This window comes from Mus caroli, chromosome 4 (genome assembly GCF_900094665.2).
Source record: "Mus caroli chromosome 4, CAROLI_EIJ_v1.1, whole genome shotgun sequence".
Classification (NCBI taxonomy): domain Eukaryota; kingdom Metazoa; phylum Chordata; class Mammalia; order Rodentia; family Muridae; genus Mus; species Mus caroli.
Genome location: NC_034573.1, coordinates 95378638 through 95400603, shown reverse-complemented (window position 1 = coordinate 95400603; position 21966 = coordinate 95378638). Strand labels below are relative to the sequence as shown.

The following is a 21966-nucleotide window of genomic DNA, read 5'->3' as shown; positions in this document are numbered from 1 at the left end:
TGTTTTTCTTGTAGCCTCTATACTGACTAGTCTTATGTCAACTTGACACAAACTAGACTTAGTTATCTGAAGGAAGGGAAACTTAATTTAAAAACTGCCTCCAAGGGGCTGGTGAGATGGCTCAGAGGTTAATAGCTGACTGCTCTTCCAAAGGTCCTGAGTTCAATTCCCAGCAACCACGAGGTAGCTCGGGACCATCTATAATGGGGTTTGATGCCCTCTTCCAACATGTTGGTGTACATGCAGATAGAGCACTAATATGATGAATAAATACATAAATTTAAAAAGAAAAACAAAAACAAAAATTGCCTCCATAAGATCCAGCTTATATGGCACTTAGTGATTCATTAGTGATTAGTGATCTTAATTAGCGATTGATAGGGAGGGCCCAGCCCACTGTGGGTGGTACCATCTCCAGGTTGGTCCTCCTGGTTTCTACAAGAAAGCAGACTGAGCAAGCCATGGGGGAAAAGCCAGTAGGCAGCACCCTCTACAACCTCTGTATCAGTTCCTGTCTCCAGGTCTCTACCCTGCTTGAATTCCTGTCCTGACTTCCTTGGACGGTGAATGGAATATGGAAGTGTAAGTCATATAAACCCTTTCCTCCCCGGTGTGATTTTTTGGTCATGATGTTTTATTAGAAATAGCGTAACCATAACTAAAGCACCTTCCCACCTTAAGATCTCTTCCTTTCTTATGATTGTCTTAACTTGTATGATTTCTGTGTGTGTGCACGTGCATATACACACACAATTTAAAACTAGAGTCTGCAGATGAGAGAAACTATTAGTAGTGTGTGAGTCTGGCTTACCTTTGCTGAACATAAAGACTTGTCATTGCATTCATTTCCTGCAAATGTCATGGCCTCCTTTCCCTTCATGGAGGGACAAAATTCCATTATGCTTAAACATCACATTTTCTTTGCTCAATAACCTACTGGTGAAGATCTTGGAAGATTCTGTTTCTTAGTTATTGTGAGTAGGGTAGCAATAAATAAGTAGCTCTGTGGTACAACCCTTGGCATCCTTTGAGTAGATACAAAGGAATGGAAGAGTTCAGTCACACGGTCATTCTAGTTTTAGTTTTTTGGAGGACCTCCACATTAATGTCCATCATACCTATAATAATTTACATTCCTCCAAGAGTGTATAAGGGTTCCTCTTTCCCCATATCATCAACATTTGACAAAAGTAGATTTTATTCATAATTGCTATTTTGACTAGGGTATGATGGAACCTTTTTTACCCCAGAAATCATAATATATAAGCAAAAGACAAGCAAGGTGAAAGAGAGAAAGAAAGGAAAAGAAAGAGAGAGAGAGAGAGAGAGAAGAAAGAAAGAAAGAAAGAAAGAAAGAAAGAAAGAAAGAGATAGAAAGAAAGAAAGAAAGAAAGAAAGAAAGAAAGAAAGAAAGAAAAAAGAAAGAAAGAAAGAAAGAAAGAAAGAAAGAAAGAAAGAAAGAAAGAAAGAAAGAAAGAGAAAGGAAGGAAGAAAGAAAGGAAGAAAGGGGAAGGGAGGGAGGGAAGGGAAGAAAGATCCAGACAAAACATCAGACAGAAAAATTTCCAAAACTACTACCATTGAGTTCATTTTGAGTTGGCCAACTACTGCTGGGCATGGGGCCTGTTCTGGTGTGGTTTGAATACCCAGTGAGACTCTATTGGAGACGAGTTTTCCTTGTGAGCCATGGTCACGTGGATATAGCTTCCTGGTCAGTGATGGGATATTGTGTTTACTTCTCCCTCGTTACTGGGAGCCCACTAGCTTGTACTTGTCAGACCCTGTGCATGCCGCTCCAGTCTCTATGGTTTATAATGTATGTCAGGCCTGTTGTGCCAGGAAGCCATGGTTTCCTTAGAGTCCTCCATCCCCACTGGCTTTTGCATTCTTTCTACTTTCTCTGTGGCAATTTTTCCTCTTCCTGACAGGAGGAATTTGATGGAGACATCACATTTAGAAGTGAGTGTTACAAGGTCTCTTATTCTGCACATTGTCCAGTTGTGGGTCTCTGTTCCCATCTACTGCAGGAGGGAACTTCTCTGATGATGGCTAAGCAAGGTACTTATCTACGACTATAGCAGTCACTAGGAGTCGTTTATTGCTACCTTCCTTTACCAGAAGAGTAGTATTTGGCTCTCTTCTAGGTCCCTGCTCTATCTAGTCTCAAGTTCTTGGCCACCGAAGTGCTGTCAAGTATGGGTTTCATCTCATAGAATAGGCAGCCTAGAATCCAATCAGACAGTGGTTGGTTACTCCCACAACTTCTGTACCATGATTGCACCATTGGTCACCATTGTTATATGGAAGCGTTTATGTGGGTTTGGTGTTTACCTTTCTGCTCTGGTAGCATGCAGAATTCTTTCCAGTACCACAAACACTGTGCAGTAGGGGTGAAGGCTCTGGTTAGATACCAGCTCAGCTTCTCTGTGTTCAGTGAGATATGTATGTAGGTGTTGTCTGCAGCAATAGGTCCTTACCAGCAAGATGGAATCTTAAAGAAATTTTAGTTTTATTTAAGTAATGGCTAAGGATAGGAACCCTTTTTCAACTATTTATTGGCCATATTTATTTCTTTTTTTGAAAATGATTCTGCTTATTCCCCTATTTACTATGTGGTTGGCTTGTTTTCTTGATGTTTATTGCAGTTATTTATGAATCTTACATATCAGTTCCCTGCCTGATGGCATAGTTAGCAAATGCTTCTTCCCGTTCTGCAGACCACCTCTTCACTCGGAACAATGTACTGTGCAGGAGCGTTTTTAATGCCACACGATCTCACACGTCCATCTTTGAAATTACCTTCTCTATACTCAATTCCTTTCTGGAAAATCCTTGACTGTCTCTTTAACTTGAAATGTGTTTTGCTGTTGTTCTATGGTATGCATATGCACACGTGTACTGTGCTTGTGTGTGATATATGCATATTCGTGGAGGGGTCCTAAGCATCCATGTCCAAGTGGGCAGAGGCCAGAGGAAGTTGAGCAGTACCATGCTCTATCATCCCACCTTCCTGGCCCCTACTCAGAACTGTTCTGCTGTCGTTCCCATGCTATTAGAACAGAGCTGGATCATTTCCTTGGTTTGAACTTCAGTTACGTTTCAAAAAATATTTTTTTTATGAATATGAAGTCCAACTTTGATTGAAAAGGGAAATAACAATTAGTACACAAACCTAGGCAAATCTTTTCAGATTTGTTTCCTTATTCATAAAGTGTTAATGATAACACCAGCCCAAGGGGTGGATTATATAAAACGCCATATTCAAAGGTACTTATCTCCAAAGGGTTATCTCAATGGTGAAGCACCTGCCTAATTAATATTCATGAGGCTCTAGGTTCAATTCTCAGCACTGAAAAACAGTATTTTAAGAGCCACATAGGTGGTAGTTATCATAATTAGATATTAGAAATGTGAATAATTATCCCCAGGCTATATAGCTGGTATACACAATCCTCTAGATTGGATTCTTACTATAGTATAAACTTGTGGATGGAGTGGCACATACCTGTAATCCCAGTACTCAAGAACTGAAGTCAGAAGGATTAAAAGTAGCTAAAGGGGGCTGGAGAGATGTCTCAATGGTTAAGAGCACTGACTGCTCTTACAGAGGTCCTGAGTTCAAGTCCCACCAACCACATGGTGGCTCACAACCATCTGTAATGGGATCTGCTGCCCTCGACTGGTGTGTCTGAAGACAGCAACAGTGTACTCATATATTTAAATTAATAAATCTTTAAAAATAAATAAATAAAAGAAGTAGCTAAAGGTCAGCCTGGAATCCATGAGATCTTGTTTCGGTGGACGGGGTGCGGGGAGAATACAGATAGAAACACTTTCTAAGAGGTCTCCATTTCTCCTGCTGTTTAGACAGAATACGCCAATCCCCTGCCTTTTCCACAGCTTTGGTCTAAACACCTGTGTAAAAAATCAGCGGAGTCTTCAGTCCTATCTCCCAAACTCACCAATGAATCCAATGCTAGTAAGAAGGAAAACGTCTCCCCTCCATTTACAGGTACACAAATTATATGTTTATGTCAAAAGTAGCAGCATCTTATCTACATTATAAACATCAAGGAAATATATGCCCAAGGAAGCGCCCTGTTTGGATGTACAGACATGACATGCCATTACTGTGTAACATCAGTCACTACTGGAAAAAAAATACGAAGTCTGTGTTCCTTAGACCTCTGCTTATGTCAAGTCCATTTATAAATTATTTTATTAGCTCCAGTCTGGCCCTACCAACCTCCAGCCAGAACAGAACCAGAGACATCTGCTTCTGGCCAAGAACAAGAATTTAAACTGTTTGCTTTCAGGGGCCTTGCTCCCATTATGTCTAACCCTGTTTCCATCTCTTGTCCTCTTCGCTGCTTAGAAACCAAAGTTTATAAAAGACGAGTCAAATGGGAATGTTCCTAGGGAGCACAGATAGCAAAAACATAATTAAATATATGAATTACATTTTTATGTTGTATATGTATGCATGCATTATGCTGGTACATGCATCCTACTTTTCACGTGTAGAAGTCAGAGGACAACATGATGGTCCTGAAACTCTTCTTATCATGTAGATTCTGGGTATCAAGCTTAGGTCACCAGTCCTGGCAGCAACTATGGAGTCATCTCATAAAACCATACTTAGTTGCCATTACATAGAGACCTCCTCAGAACCTTTGTTTCTTTGTCCTAAATGACCCAGCAGAACCTCAGTGGCACAGCACAACTTCAAAAGCCTTTTAAGTTGACAAAGCCTGTCATACATGGGTGCAAAGAGCCCAAAGAGCCCACCAGAATCAAAATAGCTCAGAAAAACTCAGAAAAACAAAGCCAGTCACCAAAATAACTCTGAGAGCTCAGTGGAGCCCAGTGCAACCCCAAACTAAGGTGAAGGCAAAGTGAAGGATACACAGATCAAGGGGAAGCTTCTAAAGGGTTAAATTTTCTCAAGTGTAAATCAAGTCCAATCATTTGTTTCTCTACTTTGTCAAAGAGAAGTGAAAAACATCTGATGTTGGTTGAAATGGAAAGAAATAGGGAAAAAAATCCCTGGAAAAAATTATTCAAGCAGCTACATGGAACCCTTTGGTCTTTCTTCTTCATCTGTGGTTAATTTGCCACCAGAAAGTGCAGAAAATGAGTGGCCACCACCAGAAATGCAGGAAAAGATCCATGGGCTGGTGAGATGGCTCAGTGGGTTAAGAGCACTGACTGCTCTTCCGAAGGTCCTGAGTTCAAATCCCACAACCACATGGTGGCTCACAATCACCCATAATGAGAGCTGATGCCTTCTTCTGGCGAATCTGAAGACAGCTACAGTGCACTTATGTATAATAATAAATAAATCTTAAAGAAAAAGAAAGGATAGAAGAGCAAATAAAGAGGTCTGGTGACCCTTCCCCTCCCCTTCTAAGTCCATCTTTGGAGTCTTGATATGAGGTGTAGCTATAAGCAAATATGTTGTCACAATTCACCATACTATACACTTAAGATGTAAACACATTATTGTATATAAATTATACCACAATAAAGCAAAGTTACAAAGACAGCTATAAGGAAACAGTATCTAGTACACACAGAAGGACTGCTGCAGAAAGAACTCACAGTGGTTATGACAGCATGATAGCTCAAGCCAGATCAACTCCCAGCATGGAGATGGGTGGTGGGGGGCAGGGTGAACATGAAATCTCTCCTCTAGCCGAGGAGCTACTGGTAACTGATAGCTTCTGAAAGGAGTAGAACCAGTTTTCTCTAAAAGTGTAGGCCTGGTAAGCCAATGGCAATCCAGTGAATACCACACATCCAAGAATAGCTGGGAAGCACAACCTGGCCTTGATGTGTTCCTTCAAAGAAGGGATGGGGGGAGTGGATTGGGAAGTGCTAAAGGAGCAGGGAGTATGAGCAAAACATGTTGTATGAGTCTTTCAAAGATCTAATACAAAAATAGTGTTTTTAAAAAATCAAAGTTAAAGGACCAGAGAGATGGTTCCATGGATAAGAGCACTGACTTCTGGTTCCAAAGGACATTGGTTCAATTCCCAGCCTCTGCGTGGGATGTCACTATCTGTCAGTCCCAGGTCTGGCCTCCATGGGCAACAGGCACAAACATAGTGCACAGATACACATGAAAGTAAAATACACATGAAGGCAAAATACCCATACAAATAAAAATAAATCTCTTTTTAAATTAAGAAAAAAAAAAAACAGGACAGAAGAATGTAATTGTCAAAAAAAAACCTGAGAAAGTAAATTTTAATTTAAAATTTAAAATATTAGTTTTTATTGTTTGGGTTGTGTGTTTGTACACATTTGGGAGCTTGAGATTAAAGTCAGGAGTGTTTCCCAATCACTCTCTCTCTACCTTACTCATTGGGATGGGCCTTTTAGTTGAATGCAGAGCTTACCAGTGTGGCTGGTTTAGCTAGCTAGCTTGCTCTGGGGATCTGTCTCCACCTTCCCAATGGTGGAGTTACAGACAGGGTTTCTTCAAGCTTGCATAGCTAGCACTGTACATCCACTAGAGCATCTTCCAGCCTCTCCAGATGCTAGTTTAAAAAGTCAGCAATTGGATGTGTAACAACCTCTCAACATGTGCACTCACCAGTGGCTTCTAAACACAGCCATCTGGATTCACGCTTGCTTCCCTCAGCTAGACAACCTTTAGTGACTCTTGGAGGGATGTGTGCTGTATTGTTAATTCTTTTGACCCTTGATTTTCCAAAATAGCTTTATTTTACTGTCACTTGAGTGAATACTTTACTAACAATATTAATCATGACATTTGCTAGAATATAGAAGAGTCTAAAGCAAACAGCACACTAAAATAAAACTACTTGAGGACAAGAAAAAGCAGACTGTATCACTGATATGTGTGCTGGTTTGAATGAGACTAGGCTCACCGATAGGCTCATATAGCTGCATGATTAGTCCAGTTAATGTCCTATTTGGAAAGGATTAGGAGGTGTGGCCTTGTTGGAGGAGGGAATCTGTCACTGGTGGTGGGTGTAAAGGTTTTAAAATCCCATGCCATGAGCATCTGCTTCTCTCCCCACCTGACTCCCCAGCCCCCGACCCCACCCACCTGAAAATCAGGATGTAAGGCTTCAACTTCTGTTCCAGTGCCATTCGTATATGTTCCCTGCTTTCATTATGAACTAGCCCTCTGAAATTGTGACATGCTTTCATTTGTAAGAGTTGCCTAGGTAATGGTGTGTCTTCATATCAATAGAACAGTAAGACAGAAGTTGATACCAAAGAGTGCCATATTGCTGTTGACAAGCCTGAGCATTTTGTTGTTTGGAGGGATATGAAAGACTTTGGAAGCAGAGCTTAGTGGGCCATACTAGTAGGAGCAAGTAAGAAAATAGTGCTGAGAGATATATGGACTATGGCAGCCCGTCTTAAGAGGTTTCAGAAGGGAATAATATTGGAGAGTTTGAAATTTTGGCAAAGAATGTGGCTACTTTTTGCCCTTGTCCAAAAAGTTGGCTGATGACTAAATTGCAGATTTTTAGACTAAAGGCACTTTCAGAGGAGATTTCAATAGTCAGAGTCAATACTGACTGCGTTGTGTGTTTATTAGTGATCACTCTTACCTAGATCTACAATGAAAAGGAGCATGCTGGACAAAAAGAAGTACAAATGGACAGTTTGAGGGGGTGGGGTGGGGAACAGCCTGGAGATGTAAAGTTGGAGTCAAGTCCTGTGCTGAAGGAGACAAAAAGTTGTAAGATAAGCCAGATTCAAAATAGAATAAAGGACAAGACACCACCCAGCTAGTCTTGCAACCATGAAAAGAATAAGCCTGAGGGATTTCCCTGGCCTAGAAACCCTCAACAAGTCAAAGTAAACCCTAGGGGGTGGGCGGGGTGTCCCAGCTTTCAGCCCCAGCAAACAGAAAAAAATGGCAGCTTCAGCCAGTGGTTTTGGTTAAAAGTAAAGGATACAGGAAGAGGGCTATCTTAGTTTGAGTTTCATTGCTGTGAAGAGACACCATGACCACAACAACTCTTACAAAGGCAAACATTTAATTGGGGCTGGCTTATAGTTTCAGAGGTTCAGTCTGCTATCATCATAGCAGAAAGCTTGGCAGTGTCCAGGCAGACTTGTTGCTGGAGGAGCCAAGAGTTCCACATCTTGATCCAAAGGTAGTCAAGAAAAGACTCTCCTACAGACACCTAGAATCTCTCCCTCACTGGGCAGAGCTTGGGCATAAGACCTCAAAGCCCACCCTCACAGTGACACACTTCCTCTAGCAAGGCCACACCGATTCCAATAAGGACACACCTCCTAATAGTGTCACTCCCAGTGGGCCAAGCATTCAAATACACGAGTCTATGAGAGCCAAAGCTATTCAAACCACCACAAGGGTTAAGGAATCTTCTTCCACTGTTAAGGAAAGCCACTAAGGCCAGCAGTTTGACAGCACAGTCCCTGCATGGAGGCCTCAAAAGGTCACTGCATGAAGCTGGATTGCATTGGAGACCCTAAGATGTTGCAGATGCCAGCCAGAGCCATGGGATACCTACCATGAGAGGTGTAGACTGTGTGTGAAACTAGCCCAAGAGAAAGAAGTGTGTTGTAGTCAACAAAGTTTAAAGTTGGAGATCTGAAAAGCACTTTGATATCAGACATGGAGATGTAGAATTTGGAGTTTGCCCTGCTAGATTTGGATCTTTGGCCCAGTATTTTCTCCCTCTGCTCCCGTTCTCTTTTAGAATGGTAATGTGTATTTGGTGCCATTATATGTTAGAAGTATGTGAAATGCTGGTTTTTATTTTATTTTATTTTATTTTATTTTTACACAGGGTTACAGTTAAGAAAATACCTAAAACACTTTGGACTTTTAAGCAGTCTTGAGACAGAAACCTCTGGGGACTTTTGAACTTAGACTAAATGCAGTTTGCATTATAATATGCCTACAAGCCCAAGGGGTCCAGGGAGTGGAATGTGGTGGTTTGAATGAGTTTGGCCCCACAGACTCATCATGTGTTTGTGTGCTTAGTCCCCAGACGATGAAGTGTTTGGAAAAGAGTAGGAGGTATGGCCCTGTTGGAGTTGTCGCTGGGGTCATGCTTTGGGGTTTCAGAAGCCCACACTATTCTCAGCAACTCTGCCTACTGCCTGCGAATAAACCTGCAACTTTTGTCCATGAAAACTCTTCACTTCCTTTATGTTTGCACTGTCTTAGCTGAATACTGAAGTCTTGCTCTATCTTTTCTTCTACTTTGTTCACTCAAGAAGTATGGATGGCAAAACGGCTCAGTGGTGAAAAACACTTACTGCCCTTGCAGACAAGTTGATTTTGATTCCCAGCACTACATCAGACAACTCATACCTACCTGTAACTCTGACTCCATGTGGTCTGACATCTCTGCCCTCCTACACTCACGTGACACAGACACACACAAACACACACAAAAAAGGTCAACAAACTACTACAAATTTGCCACTATGCCAGAAGTTTTCTGTTATTTTAAACAATTTTTTAAAGATTTATTTATTTTATATATGTGAATATACTGTTGCTGTCTTCAGACACGCCAGAAGAGGGCATTGGATTCCATTACTGATGGTTGTGAGCCACCATGTGGTTGCTGGGAATTAAACTCAGGACTTTTGGAAGAACAGTCAGTGCTCTTAACCACTGAGCCATCTCTCCAGCCCTTCTATGTTATTTTAAACTGTAAGATATTTCATTCAGACATTTTCTAGGTAGCATTGTACTTATGTATCCTTTATGAAAATCTGTAATTGCAGATCAACATGAAAGCAGAACTAAGAAGTCCATGCATTCTACAGACCACTCAGCAGATTCTAGTACAAGCAGGTAATTATTGTTCAATGACAACTCTGGTAGAACAAGTTTGCCTTGTATAATACAGGATAATGATTTTTTTCTGCTTATTATTAACATTTACTGTCATAATGCCATCAAAGGAGGAGCCCCAGACTGGTCTGCTAGTGGGCTTCCTATACTGAGTGCAGTCAAATGAAAATAGAGAGTGTAAGTATGTGTTGTAGTAGGTACCAATTTAGTTATATTTCCATGGGGAGGTGGAAAAGTGGTTTGTTTTTCCTTAGCATCTAGATCCTTCTCATCAGCATCTCTGCATAATAAGTTGGCCATGGGGATGGATGTTTTGCAACTTTGGAACAATGATGAATGGGTTCTTTAGGCTTAAGTCACCCTTCTGTTTCTCTCTAAGACAGAACCTGTAAGGTGTGCATGAGTAAGGGTCTTGATGACCTTTGGGAAAAGGAAATAAAGGTACTAGACAAGGATCAGAACCAGATCCCGGTGCTAATGTCAGGACGAGTGATCACAGGGTTCCTCCCTAGGTCCCCTGTGGCTGCTGATCGTGGCCTGAGAGCCGTGGTCTATTCTCTACGAAATATATCAGAGTCCACTCTCAGGACCCACTGACAGGATGGGCTTTCTGAGGCTCTGTCATCTCCTCCAGGCTCACCCTCTGTGAGTGAGGCTATCTGTCTTACCTTTGCCTAGTCTATGCTACCGGTTAGCTTAAAAGCCTGCAAGGATAAGCCCACTTGTAGCTTAAATCAAGGGAAAGCTGAGATGAAAAGCTTATTTTCGTTTTGCCTGTGCACAGTGTTGCACCCTCTTTACTAAATTGTTATAAAGCCCCAGGAAAGCTTGTGTCCAACACCTCTCTGCCCATAGCCTCTACTCAGCCTCTAGATCATGCTCCCCACGCGAAAATGACAGGTACCCAGGTAACTGTCTGGTTTCCACCTCTGCTCCTGCTGCCTTTCCCACAAAGCAGGCAGGAAAGGATGGCCTTATCAGACTGATTGATACCTAATGGATGGATCAGTGGGCATGTTGATAATAACTTCCTGAAAAAGAGGTATGGAGAGAACTGATTGGCTCAAATCACTTCCTAAACAATGTTAATTTCCAGGGGAAAATACCCTCCAAAGGGTGTTACAAAAGAAAGTGAGTTAACCAGAAATGATGAAGCCAGAAAGCCCCATCCAGTCAAACAGAGCATCATGCTTCCCCTGGACCGTGAGGACCTACTGAAAAATCCAAAAATAAAGACAATTGACCTTCGTCCAGCAGGGACAGTTCATACTTCCATGGTAAGATCTACTGCTATTTGGGGAAAATGAATATTACAAGCCCTGGGAAGGCTAAAAAGAGAATGTGACTCGAAATCTTCCTTGTGAGAAAGCATCCAAACAAAGCCTATTCTGCTTTGCTGATTCTATGCCTCTATCACAGGTCGAAATTAACAACTTTGAAGCTGGAGAGGACAGACACTTTGTCAGACTTCTATAGCTTCTGCAATCCTAAATAGACTAGTCCTCTCCACCGCACCCCAACACACCTTTTCATGGCAACTTCTTCTGAACAGAAGACTCTTATAGACAATGTGATTGGCCTCATTCCTGGAAGGCTGGTGAAGCGAGTTTCTATCTCTACCTAACAACACATAGACTTAAAGCAGTGGTTCTCAGCCTGTGGGTCTTGACCCCTTCCCCCAAAGACTATATATCAGATCTCCTGGATATCAGATATTTATAATTAATAAAAGTAACAAAATGACAGTTACGAAGTAGCAACAAAATAATCTTATGGTTGGGGTTGTCACAAAATGAAGAACTGTACTAAAGGATTGCAGCATTAGAAAGATTGAGAATCACTAACTTAGAGGGTAGAAATTCTCTATAGTGGTGGATAAACCCAAACTAAAGTGAAGGCCATCAGTGTGGCTAAGTTGGTGATATTTTTATCGACAAAGGATAGTTAAACTGGTTCCTTGGTCATCTTTTGGGGAGTCCTAGACATTGGAATACTTTTCATGCTAAGAACACTTGTGTACCATTAGTCTAATTTCTGATTTCATTCTAGGAAAGACTTGCTATCTTGCTGTCCAGGGCTTATTTAGCCCTTGGTTCCTGCTCTGTTTCTGTCTTATTCTACCTAGAGACCTCCCAGCTGTAGCTAGCACAAGACACTGACTTGCTCCATGTCTAGGGGACCTAAGCTGAAGACTTCATTCAGATGACTCCATCTCTGTGCCTAAGACAGAGCAAATGTCAAGGTTTACTATGGAAGGGCAAAGCTCTGCCTCAGCTGAGGAGGCTCCCTCAAGTCCATCTCCTAGTCCAGACATCCTATAATGGTACCTAACCAATTCTTTGTGCCAGCACCTTCCCATCCCTCTGGCACCTCGACTTCTTCAGGTCCTACCTAAGCCTTCCTTATCTAAGGACTCAATAAGCACAGCCCCTTTCCCTGAGGCTATGTAAAGAAGCAGAATGACCCATCCCAAGTATGGCTCCTGGTGTGGTTTGTATGTCTCTGCTCACCCACATCCATAGGCTGGAACTGGCACTGGAGATTAAAAGCTAGTGTAGTGGTCACACGGGAGACATTTGTGAGGTGATTACACCAGCTCTCAGGATTGGGGTCAGTTCTCTTACAAAGGTCTCCAGGGAATTGACTACGCTGTTTTCTGATTTTATATCTTTTTCTGTACAAGGGACATCAACACAGTGCCAAGTATAAAGGACAGACCAAACACCAAGCCCTTTCCATTTTTGAGTTTAGCCTTCCCAACTTTCAAAGCTATAAGAAATAAATTGCTACTATGTATTTTTTAATGAAGCAATTATTGATTTAATGTTTGCTAAGCAAATACTGGTAATATGTATACTTTACTAGTTTCCATGGAACTAACTTTTTACCTAGAAAGAGAATTAAGGGTTGTGAAAATTAATTATGCAAGTGTGGGGATGATAATTAAAAATAAACTTTTATAGATTTTGTTATTACTATAATAAAGCATGTTCTATTTTTATATCCATCTATTAATTGGCTACTTTATTCAAATATATATTAAATACCTTTACCAAGTATTGTATCAAGTCCTAAGGTATGATCATAATAATGGACATATTTCAAAATTTTTAAATTAGAATAGCTATATGTGATCATGTGGGTTTATATTCACTAATGTCTCTTATTATTTTTGACTCAACCCATTTTGGGGGTTTGTTGTCAGAAGCCATCTAGGAAAGGCTAAAGGCATGCAAGTGTCATTTCTGGAGATGGACCACTGTTTTGCATGGTCTATGATGTATGATCTCTGAGGCAAGGTTCCAAGAGACTTCGTCCCAGTATTGCTTCTTGCTGCTGATATACCTTTTCCTGTCACTATTACATATTTTAATGATTTCTGGTCATTAGCTATTTGATAGGTTTTCTGCAGATTGACATAAAAATGTATCTCATGTAGTAATGCTGTGTAGACAAATTGATAATTTCATAATTCCATAATGATTGTATAAAATTCTTAAATTTATACAAGCAATTTCCAGCCCCTAAAAGCTATAAATAGGGCTCTGTCACAGGCTAATTGCACTAGGATAAGAAAGCAGGCTTTGAACAAACTATGATCATGGCAAACATTCCTTCTAGATTAGCTGTGAGGCCATTGTCTGGTAACTAAAGGTCATAAACCGGGAATGGACAACTTATTGTAGGTATAAGTACAGAAAATAAAATATTGACTAGTTTATTTATATACAACTTCAAAACTAATGAAACACAAGGCAGATGATTTGTCTCTTGACAAACCTGTGTTAACTTGTGACATAAGAATTATTGGGAAGAGAGGCCCCTTGGTATTGCAAACTTTATATGCCCCAGTACAGGGGAATGCCAGGGCCAAGAAGCGGGAGTGGGTGGGTAGGGGAGCAGGGCAGAGGGAGGGTATAGAGAACTTTCGGGATAGCATTTGAAATGTATATAAAGAAAATATCTAATAAAAAACAAATAAGTAAATAAAAAAGAATTATTGCTTTAAACTTATAATGAACTTATGGAGCTAGTAACATAATTAATGTTTAGTCAGGTACTAGTCTTAACGGAAAGACATGTAAACATTACTACCGTAACTCTGTCATTTTATGACATAAACTATTGTATTTACTATGAACTTATGGAATGTAAACATGCTCAGAAAACCATTTGATCAATTATCCTGAGAGAGTATAAGAGCTAAAAACCAAAAATAAATGAGGGTGCAGTCATTTTCAGCTTCATCCAGTATGTGTGTATCCTTGTATGAATGCCTTTCTTTCTCTTATTTTTTCTTTTCTTTCTTTTTTTTTCTCTGACTCAGTGTTAAGTGTTAAGGAATTTTAAATGTCTCACCAGGTCAGTGAGAGGCCTGAGTCAAAGAAAAAAAAGAACGAAAGTAATTTTTTTTTTATCTCCTGCTGCTGCCAGCAGGAGTTTATTATCAGAAACCAGCTGGCATTTAACCACAGAATACTAAGAAACTGGCTATTGTTAGCACAAAATAGTAAGAGGGAGTTACAAGGCCAGAGATCATCAGTTTTTGGCCTTTGATCTTTGTGTCCTGCCTCAGAGCCTGGAGTACAACCAAAGGTTGGGACTGGACCCCTATAGTTTGTTCCTTTTCTTTCTAGAGCATGGCCTTCTAAGGAATGCTCATACAGTGTTTCTTCTTACCCACTCTCTTCTCTCCACTCACAATACCACAAGCATTTAAGAAATGTACTTAATTTCTATATACCTCACATTTCAGAAAGGATTTAAGAAAGCCACGCCTTTGGATTTGGTGACTAATAAAGCTATTGGCTATTGAGAAGGAAGTGTATTATAGAAAAGCACCTTTTTAAAAAATGTATTTGAATGTTATTATTGTTATCGCATACTTCTTTATAGTCATTTAAAATATTTTAAAATTTCATTTTCATGTTTAAAGTGTATATATAGCTTTGCTTCAATAGGTTTATGACTCAGTATTTTTTTTCTTTAATCTACAGGAACATTCCCATGCAAATCCAATAATTTTCTATGACACTGAATATGTACAAATGCTGTTCCTGACAAAAAGGTTTACCCCCTATGCTATGAAATGTACAGAAAAGAATATTGTATTAGAAAAAAATTATGAAGTACTCAAAGCTTTATTTAGTGATGAACCAAGTGCTGTTTCTGAACCTATAGTCCAGCAAAAACATTTGCAAGTCTTCTCTGCTGAATATGCCCAAAAGAGTAGAAATGAGAAACGAAAGAAGAAACATGACAGCCTGGTTTCAAAGAAAATATCTCCTAACACTTGTTATAATTTATCCCAAACATTTTCCAGCTTAAGCAAAAAATTTGTTGGCTACTTTGATAAAGATGTTACTCAAGGAAAGAGTTATAAGGCAAACAGATTTGAAAGGTTTTCCAAAACAAAGCCACCACCCACACGCAAACTTACTACCTTACCTATCAAGTATGACTCCAAGCCTCTGAAAAATATATTTGAAATACATAAACTAAACAACATGACCCCATTGGATAACCTGCTAAGCTTGAGAGCATAAAGAATCATTTGCCCAGCAATATTTAAAAACGAGAAGAACCAGGTTCCAAGATCATAGAAGAAATTATTATCTGATTCCTGATGTTCTGATGGATGAAGTACTCAGTCCGAAGTGCTCGGTTCAAGATCAACCAACATTGTTAGCTAACACTGGGATATAATTAGGAAATTATGAACTAGAGGGATTCATTCACGATTTATCTTTTTGGTTGTGAGCCTACCTTTTCCAGGATGAGGCATCTCTCTAGCCTATTCATGGCTTATCTCAATTATACTTACCAGACACCCCTGTTGGTTACAGCACATTCTCATTTAGTACCAACTATGGCATAAATTGATGAGAAAGTTGCTGCCAGAAGCCACAAAATATCAACAACCTTGTCCTATGGTTGACTATCAGTACAGATACACCAATAGTTTACTGAATACGGAGTTAATGGTAGACCAGCATTTTAGATACTCATGGGGAAATCGTGTCACATGATCAATGTAATGTGATTAAAAAGGCTTCATAAAACCTGTTAGAGCTGTTTGGAACTTCATTATTGTGTTTCCCAAGCATTATTTAGCTTTCCTTCTGAGTTTGGAATAACTTAATGAGTAAGGTCTGTAAGTGAGATAATTGTGGTAGAAAATCCTATCAACTGGTGAGTGTCCTGGATACATTGTTTCAGGCTACTCCCACGTCCCACTGCCACTCCTTTACTCTTCCTCCTTGACCCAGTATAAACACGGAACTCTTCATGAACTCAATAATTTATTCCCAAATTCATTTGGGATGCAAATCTATAGAATCCCACATATTTTTCACTTAAAAGCAGTCTTTGAAGGCAGGCAAATGGCTAGGCCTTCAACCTACACCATTTTTCTCAAATGCACAAAATCCTAGTTTAATTCCTAACGTGAAATAAAAAGGTAGTGATAGATTCCACGATCATTCTACAAAAGACTGTTTAACTTATACCTTTATTAAATAGAATTTAATGTGAAAATAAATAATGATTTTTTATTTCCAATAATTAAAAGAAAATGCAAGGTAAAACAAAAAAGGATCTTTCCATGTTAACTGGGATTTGAGGACAAGCAGGTTGGATTAGAAGCATCTAATTAAAGGAAGTTGGAGGCCAGAAGCTCAGCTGCAAACCGCGCAGGGCAGGAACCTAGGTATCATCTGTGGTGATACTACAGCAGCCAAGATGTTCAAGTCCCTCACGCCCCACACCCCCAGTCTGTTCTCAGTGTCTCCATTCTGTCATTTTCTTTGCTTTAATACAGAATTAATTACATAATAGAAAACTGCTTTAATACAGCTTGCTATAACATAGACTATTCCCTCCCAACTCCCATGCTGGGTCAAAAAAAAAACCATAGACTCATTGGAACAACAAGAAAATCAAGACATAGACCACAGCCCTAGTAAGATATGTCACAAGCTATGGTGACAGGCTTCCTATAGTCAGCATTAGATACAGACAAGTGGCCCTTAGAGAAGATTCAGATGCGCCTGTGAAGGTGCCTGTCTCAGTTTACTGTATTCCCACTCAAGGTAGAGACAGCAGGGGTTCATGGCAAGATTATTTTCCAGGTTAAACAGTGCCTGGTATTTTAGCATTGTAGCATTCAATAAAATTTTCTCTCTATTCCATTTCCCCATAAGCTTGCTCATGCTCTAACTTTTCTAAAAGAAATGTCCTTGGAAGTCATTCACTCAACTTTTTTTTTCTAAGTTTTTTCTAACTACACTATTCAGGCTTAAGAAGTGGATGGGGTGGGGATAGGGAGTGAGTAACTGATTGTTTTGGTTCCTATGACTGTTTATGAGCTTTATCCTTTAGGAAGACACTAAAGGCTGGCTATGTAACTCAGTCCTAGAGCTCTTACCTAGCGTCAGTGAGGCCTAGGTTTAATATCAGTAGTAAAAAACAAATTGAAGTTTGACATAAGTTCAAAATCATATTAGATTTCCATTGCTGTGAGAAAATACCATGACCCTCCTACTTAAATTTCCAGTGCTGTGACAACACATGTCCAAAAGCAACTAGGGGAATCCAAGGGATTCTTTCAGTTTACAGTTGTAATAGGGAAGTCATGGTAGGAAGTCAAAGCAGGAACCTAAGGCAGGAACCTGAAGGCAGGAACTGAAGCAGAGACCACGGAGGAGTGCTATTTACAGGCTTTCTCCTCATGGCTTGTTCAGCCTGCTTTCTTATTCCACCCAGGGCCACCTGCCTAGGGATGGTATTATTCACATGGGCTGGCCCCTTCCATATCAACCAATAATCAAGAAAATGTCTCACAGACTTGCCTATGAGCCAAGCGCCAAGCTAAAGGAGGCATTTTTCTCAATTGAAGTTCCTCTTGCTCAACGACCCTGACTTGTGTTTGGTTGACAAACCAGGACAATGACCAAGACCAGCTTATGGAAAAGTCCATTTGAACTATGGCTCCAGAGGAACAAGAGTCTGTCATGGCAGGAAGGCATGACAAGCAAGTAGCATGCTTGGAGACAGGAACAAGAAACCGAGAGCTCAGGTCTTGAACCACCACAGCACTAAGCAAAGAAAGCAAACTAGAAGCAGGCAAGGCCTTTACTCTCAAATGTACCTCTTTACCTCCAGTGACACACTTCCTCCCCCAAGAGCCACTGACTAGGGACCAAGTGTTCAAGTGTCCAAGACTAAAGGAGGAATTTCTCATTTAAACCACTGCACGCAGTGAGTAAAAGGCTAGTTCAGAATACACCAGAAGATCCTAGCAGTTCCACCCCCAAGAGAAAAAGACTCCAAACATAAAAATGACATTTTTGCATTCATGTTGATGTACTCTTTTCACCCTAGTCCTCGGTAGGCCAAGGCAGGATGATCATAGGTTCGAGACCTACTTTACTCTGGGCTACAGAGTAAAGTAGAATAAGATCCTAGTTCAAAAACAAATTAAAAATCCAAACATACATTTGCTGGGGGACTCAGTTAAAGTAGTTTCTTAGCTGGGAGAGCTGGGCACAAGGAGGCAGAACTTCAACTCCGCACTGTTTTCTGCTTTCAATGGAAAGCTATCATCCTTTAAACCAACAGCTGCCAGGAATGTCAAGCAACACGCTCAGAGTCAGCCTTGGCTTTTATTCTCATTCTAAGATGTGAGCATGGCCTTCAAGGCCAGCCTACAATGAAGGTAATGGTATGGCCCATACTGGTGAACTGGCTGGCTGCTGAGGTCTGTGAATCAATTCCATGGTTATGTGTATTCATTTCCATAGAAATAATCCTGTTCTCATTGTGTCCCAAGAGGACTTGAAGGGACCATTAAGCCTATACAAAAATTTTTCTTTGTTCCCATCAGTAGTCTTGTTTGCTTATTTCTTTTATTTTAAATTTATTACTATTGTATGTGAAAAGCACACACACGCACACCCCTATGTGGTGTGTACATCCCGAGGAGCATGTGTAGAGGTCTGAGGATGACTTCGAGATGTCAATGATCTCTTTCCACATTTACACGTGTTCTGGCATCAGACTCAGGTAAGCAGGGTCATGTGACCAGTGCTTTCCCTTGCTCAACCATCTCACCAGTCACGTTTTTTGATCAAACAAGAGACTGTCAGCCTCAGCCTAACAATGATAGGCTAGCTTAGAATATAAATAACCCATAACCTAACTGGGAAATATGATGTGGCCAAGTTTCACCAATCATAAGCTGCCATTCTAAGCAAAGTACACAACTTTTGGCACCAAACTCAAATTAGACAATGTCCAATAATACCATAGCCCCCAAAGTCAGAAGCCTAGCTGTACCTAAAAATGTGAGTTCTCTACTTCACTTCTGCTTTCAATCTATAGAAATCCAGTGTTCATAGTGCCAGGTAAGATTATCTGAGCCTTTTCTGGTTTGGGTGCTACCAAATTCATGAGTTACAGTATGATCAAAAAAATGTTAAATTTAATTTGTCTACATGTTTTCTAACGTTTCCACAAAAGGAACTGGCAATAGGCAAGCCCTTCACCTTGTCCACCTACAGGTCTGTGGTCACTAAGGACCACAAGAAGACCTAGGATTCTCTAAACCACCTAAGAAAATAACATCCCATCTTGATACCTTATGATCTTGGGTTAGTTATATAACTATATAAGTGACATAATGGTAAGGTATGTTTTGAGTCTTCTGGATGCAAAATGTATATAGCTGACCAACATAGGGTAAGAAAAATGAAAAAGACTCAGATCTGAAGCAATCTCTTTAAAATGGGAAGGAATTTTAAAATTAGGACACTAATCTTTGGGGGTTGGGGTAGAGTGATAAGGACAGCCCTGACTGGCTACGTACTAGGTGCTTTGGCACAGTTGTGACAAAAATATCTGAGAGAATAATTTGAATGGTGGAAGGTTTACTTCAGCTCATGGTTTTAGAGGACTCCGTTCATGTCACTTGGCCCCCGGCTGCTGAGTCACAGTAGCAGGAGTTTGCAGCAGGAGAACCCAAAGTAGGATCTTGGGATAAGTAGGTTTCATCTCAAAGTTTCACAACCTCAGTTCCATGATGGTGCCACCAGTTAGAGACCAAACACAAACCCATTGGGGACATTTTATATTTAAACCATAAAAGACCATAAACAATGAGTGTACAAAAAATATAGTGAAATTTTCCTCATTTCTTAATTTCCTGTGGAGACACACTGTGTAGTATCCATGGTCTTCTGCCTGACACAGGCCTTTCCACACTGGAGCATCTAAAAGCTTGGAGAATGCAGCAATTATCTCCATCTTTCCTTCCTCCCTTCCTTTCTTCTTCAGTCCTTCCACCTCCCTCCTTTCTCTTCCTTCCATTTACTTCCTTTCTTTCTTCTTCCTTTTTGTCTCCCCAAGCCCCTGCCATCATCTTTTGCCACAGTCTCATGTAGCTCAAGCTAGCCTGAACTTGTGCAGCTGAGGATGACCTTGAACTCTTGATCCTCCTGCCTCACGCTTCCAAGCACTAGGGTTACAGGCATGTACCACCATGCCTTGCTTTAGCCTCCATTTCTTGATTGGGTGAAACTAATCTCATAGAAAACTAAAGGCAGAATCAGCTTGTGCTGGCCCTACAACCCCAGCTCTTAGAGATGGAGGCAGAGAGGATAGGTGATTGAGTCAACCTAGGCTATAAAACAAGTACAAATCCAGTTGGGATCTATAAGACCTGTCTCAAAAACCAAGCAAGCACATTGAATCAAACAAATACAGAAATGTAGACTATATGCATTAGAAAGCAGAGTCTCTTCTCTGTCTCAAAGGATGCAGAAGTCCTTGGTGAGCCTGCACATTTCTTTGATTCAATTGTTCTGCACATGTACAATCTGCATGACTGTAAAACATGTACAACAGACACGGCAGCAGAACATACCCCATTTCCCTCCCAGACCTACCTCTGCCATGCTGCCCAAACAGCTCAGACTATTACAATGGTCACCTACTTACTCGCTTATCATATTCTGAAGCCTCCCCAATCTCCATACTAGGGTCCTTGGTGAACAGAACCAGTAGAATATCTGTTGTTATAAGGGAGTCTGTTAGCCAGTTTATAAGATCAGAGGCTGACGAGTCCCACAGTTGTCCATTACTACCTTGGAGAGTTATGGAAACTTGAAGCTTCTCATTCCAAGAAACTGGAGGCCAAAAAAGACCAAGGATGCAGTGCCAGCCCAAGGCTTATACCTTATACCTTATACCAGAGGCCATTGGTACAGTTCCATGTTTAAAGGCTGAAGAGTCTGACATGTGATGTCTACATGCATCAGCAACAACAACAGCAAAAAAAAAAAAAAAAAAAAAAAAATCCTGTTCCAATAGGGTTCCAGATGTGTGCACAAAGAACTTCTCTCTTCCACTTATTCACTCCAAGCTGTGACAAGTTTGGATGGTGCCACCCACATTCAGTTGGGTTTTCCCATTCAGCCTCCTGATCCATATGCCTACCCTGTTTTTAAACAACCTAACAGATGCATCAGGAGTATGTTTTACTAACTTTTCAGTCATCACAACATTCAGTCAACAACCAATATTAATACTCATCACAAACTGCAACATGTAACTTCCAATGTTTTCTTCACAGACTTATTAACGGTTCTGATTTTACCACATGACATTTAAGGTTTAAGTGGTCGCTCTGGTACGAGGAGTTCTGGGTCTGAGACTGACTTAATTGCCCTGTTGGTAATGTCCTATGGCATGACACCAATGTGCTTAGGTACATGCGTTAAGTGTACGTTGAATATAACTCTGCGGGAAATTCTCACTGTGTGACGGTGGATCACTCTTCTTCCACCATTGAGCCCCACTCCCATGGAACTCCAATCCCTCTACTCCACAACAGACTTAGCCACCTCTACATCTGTCCCAGCTCCTAAAACACCTGAGCTGAGCCTGGGTCCTCCTTGCACCAGCATGGGTACTGGAAATTTAGCATGAGTATCTAGACAATAAAGAATGCCTTTCTTGAGAATATCACATAGTTACATTTAAGGTGACATTTCACCATCTTTATTACAGTGCAAACAATAGACCTGGAAATATTTATCCTGGCTGCATAGAGCTGTAGGCTTCGATTTTTTTCTTTTTTTTTT

General features: G+C 40.5%; 1 protein-coding gene across 4 annotated transcripts in view; it reads left to right on the top strand.

Moving 5' to 3' along the window:
- C4H1orf141 (chromosome 4 C1orf141 homolog) overlaps positions 1-15895 on the top strand; it is a 54240-nt gene extending 38345 nt beyond the window's left edge. For 3 of the 4 annotated variants that reach the window (XM_021160293.1, XM_029475866.1, XM_029475867.1), the window contains 4 exons: positions 3868-4012; positions 9757-9826; positions 10923-11103; positions 14824-15895. In XM_021160293.1, coding sequence (XP_021015952.1) covers positions 3868-4012; positions 9757-9826; positions 10923-11103; positions 14824-15372 — 945 coding nt within the window. In that variant the 3' untranslated portion in view covers positions 15373-15895. The remainder of the gene's footprint in view (positions 1-3867; positions 4013-9756; positions 9827-10922; positions 11104-14823) is intronic. The other variant, XM_021160294.1, reaches the window with a different exon arrangement.
- Positions 15896-21966: the final 6071 nt, after the last annotated feature.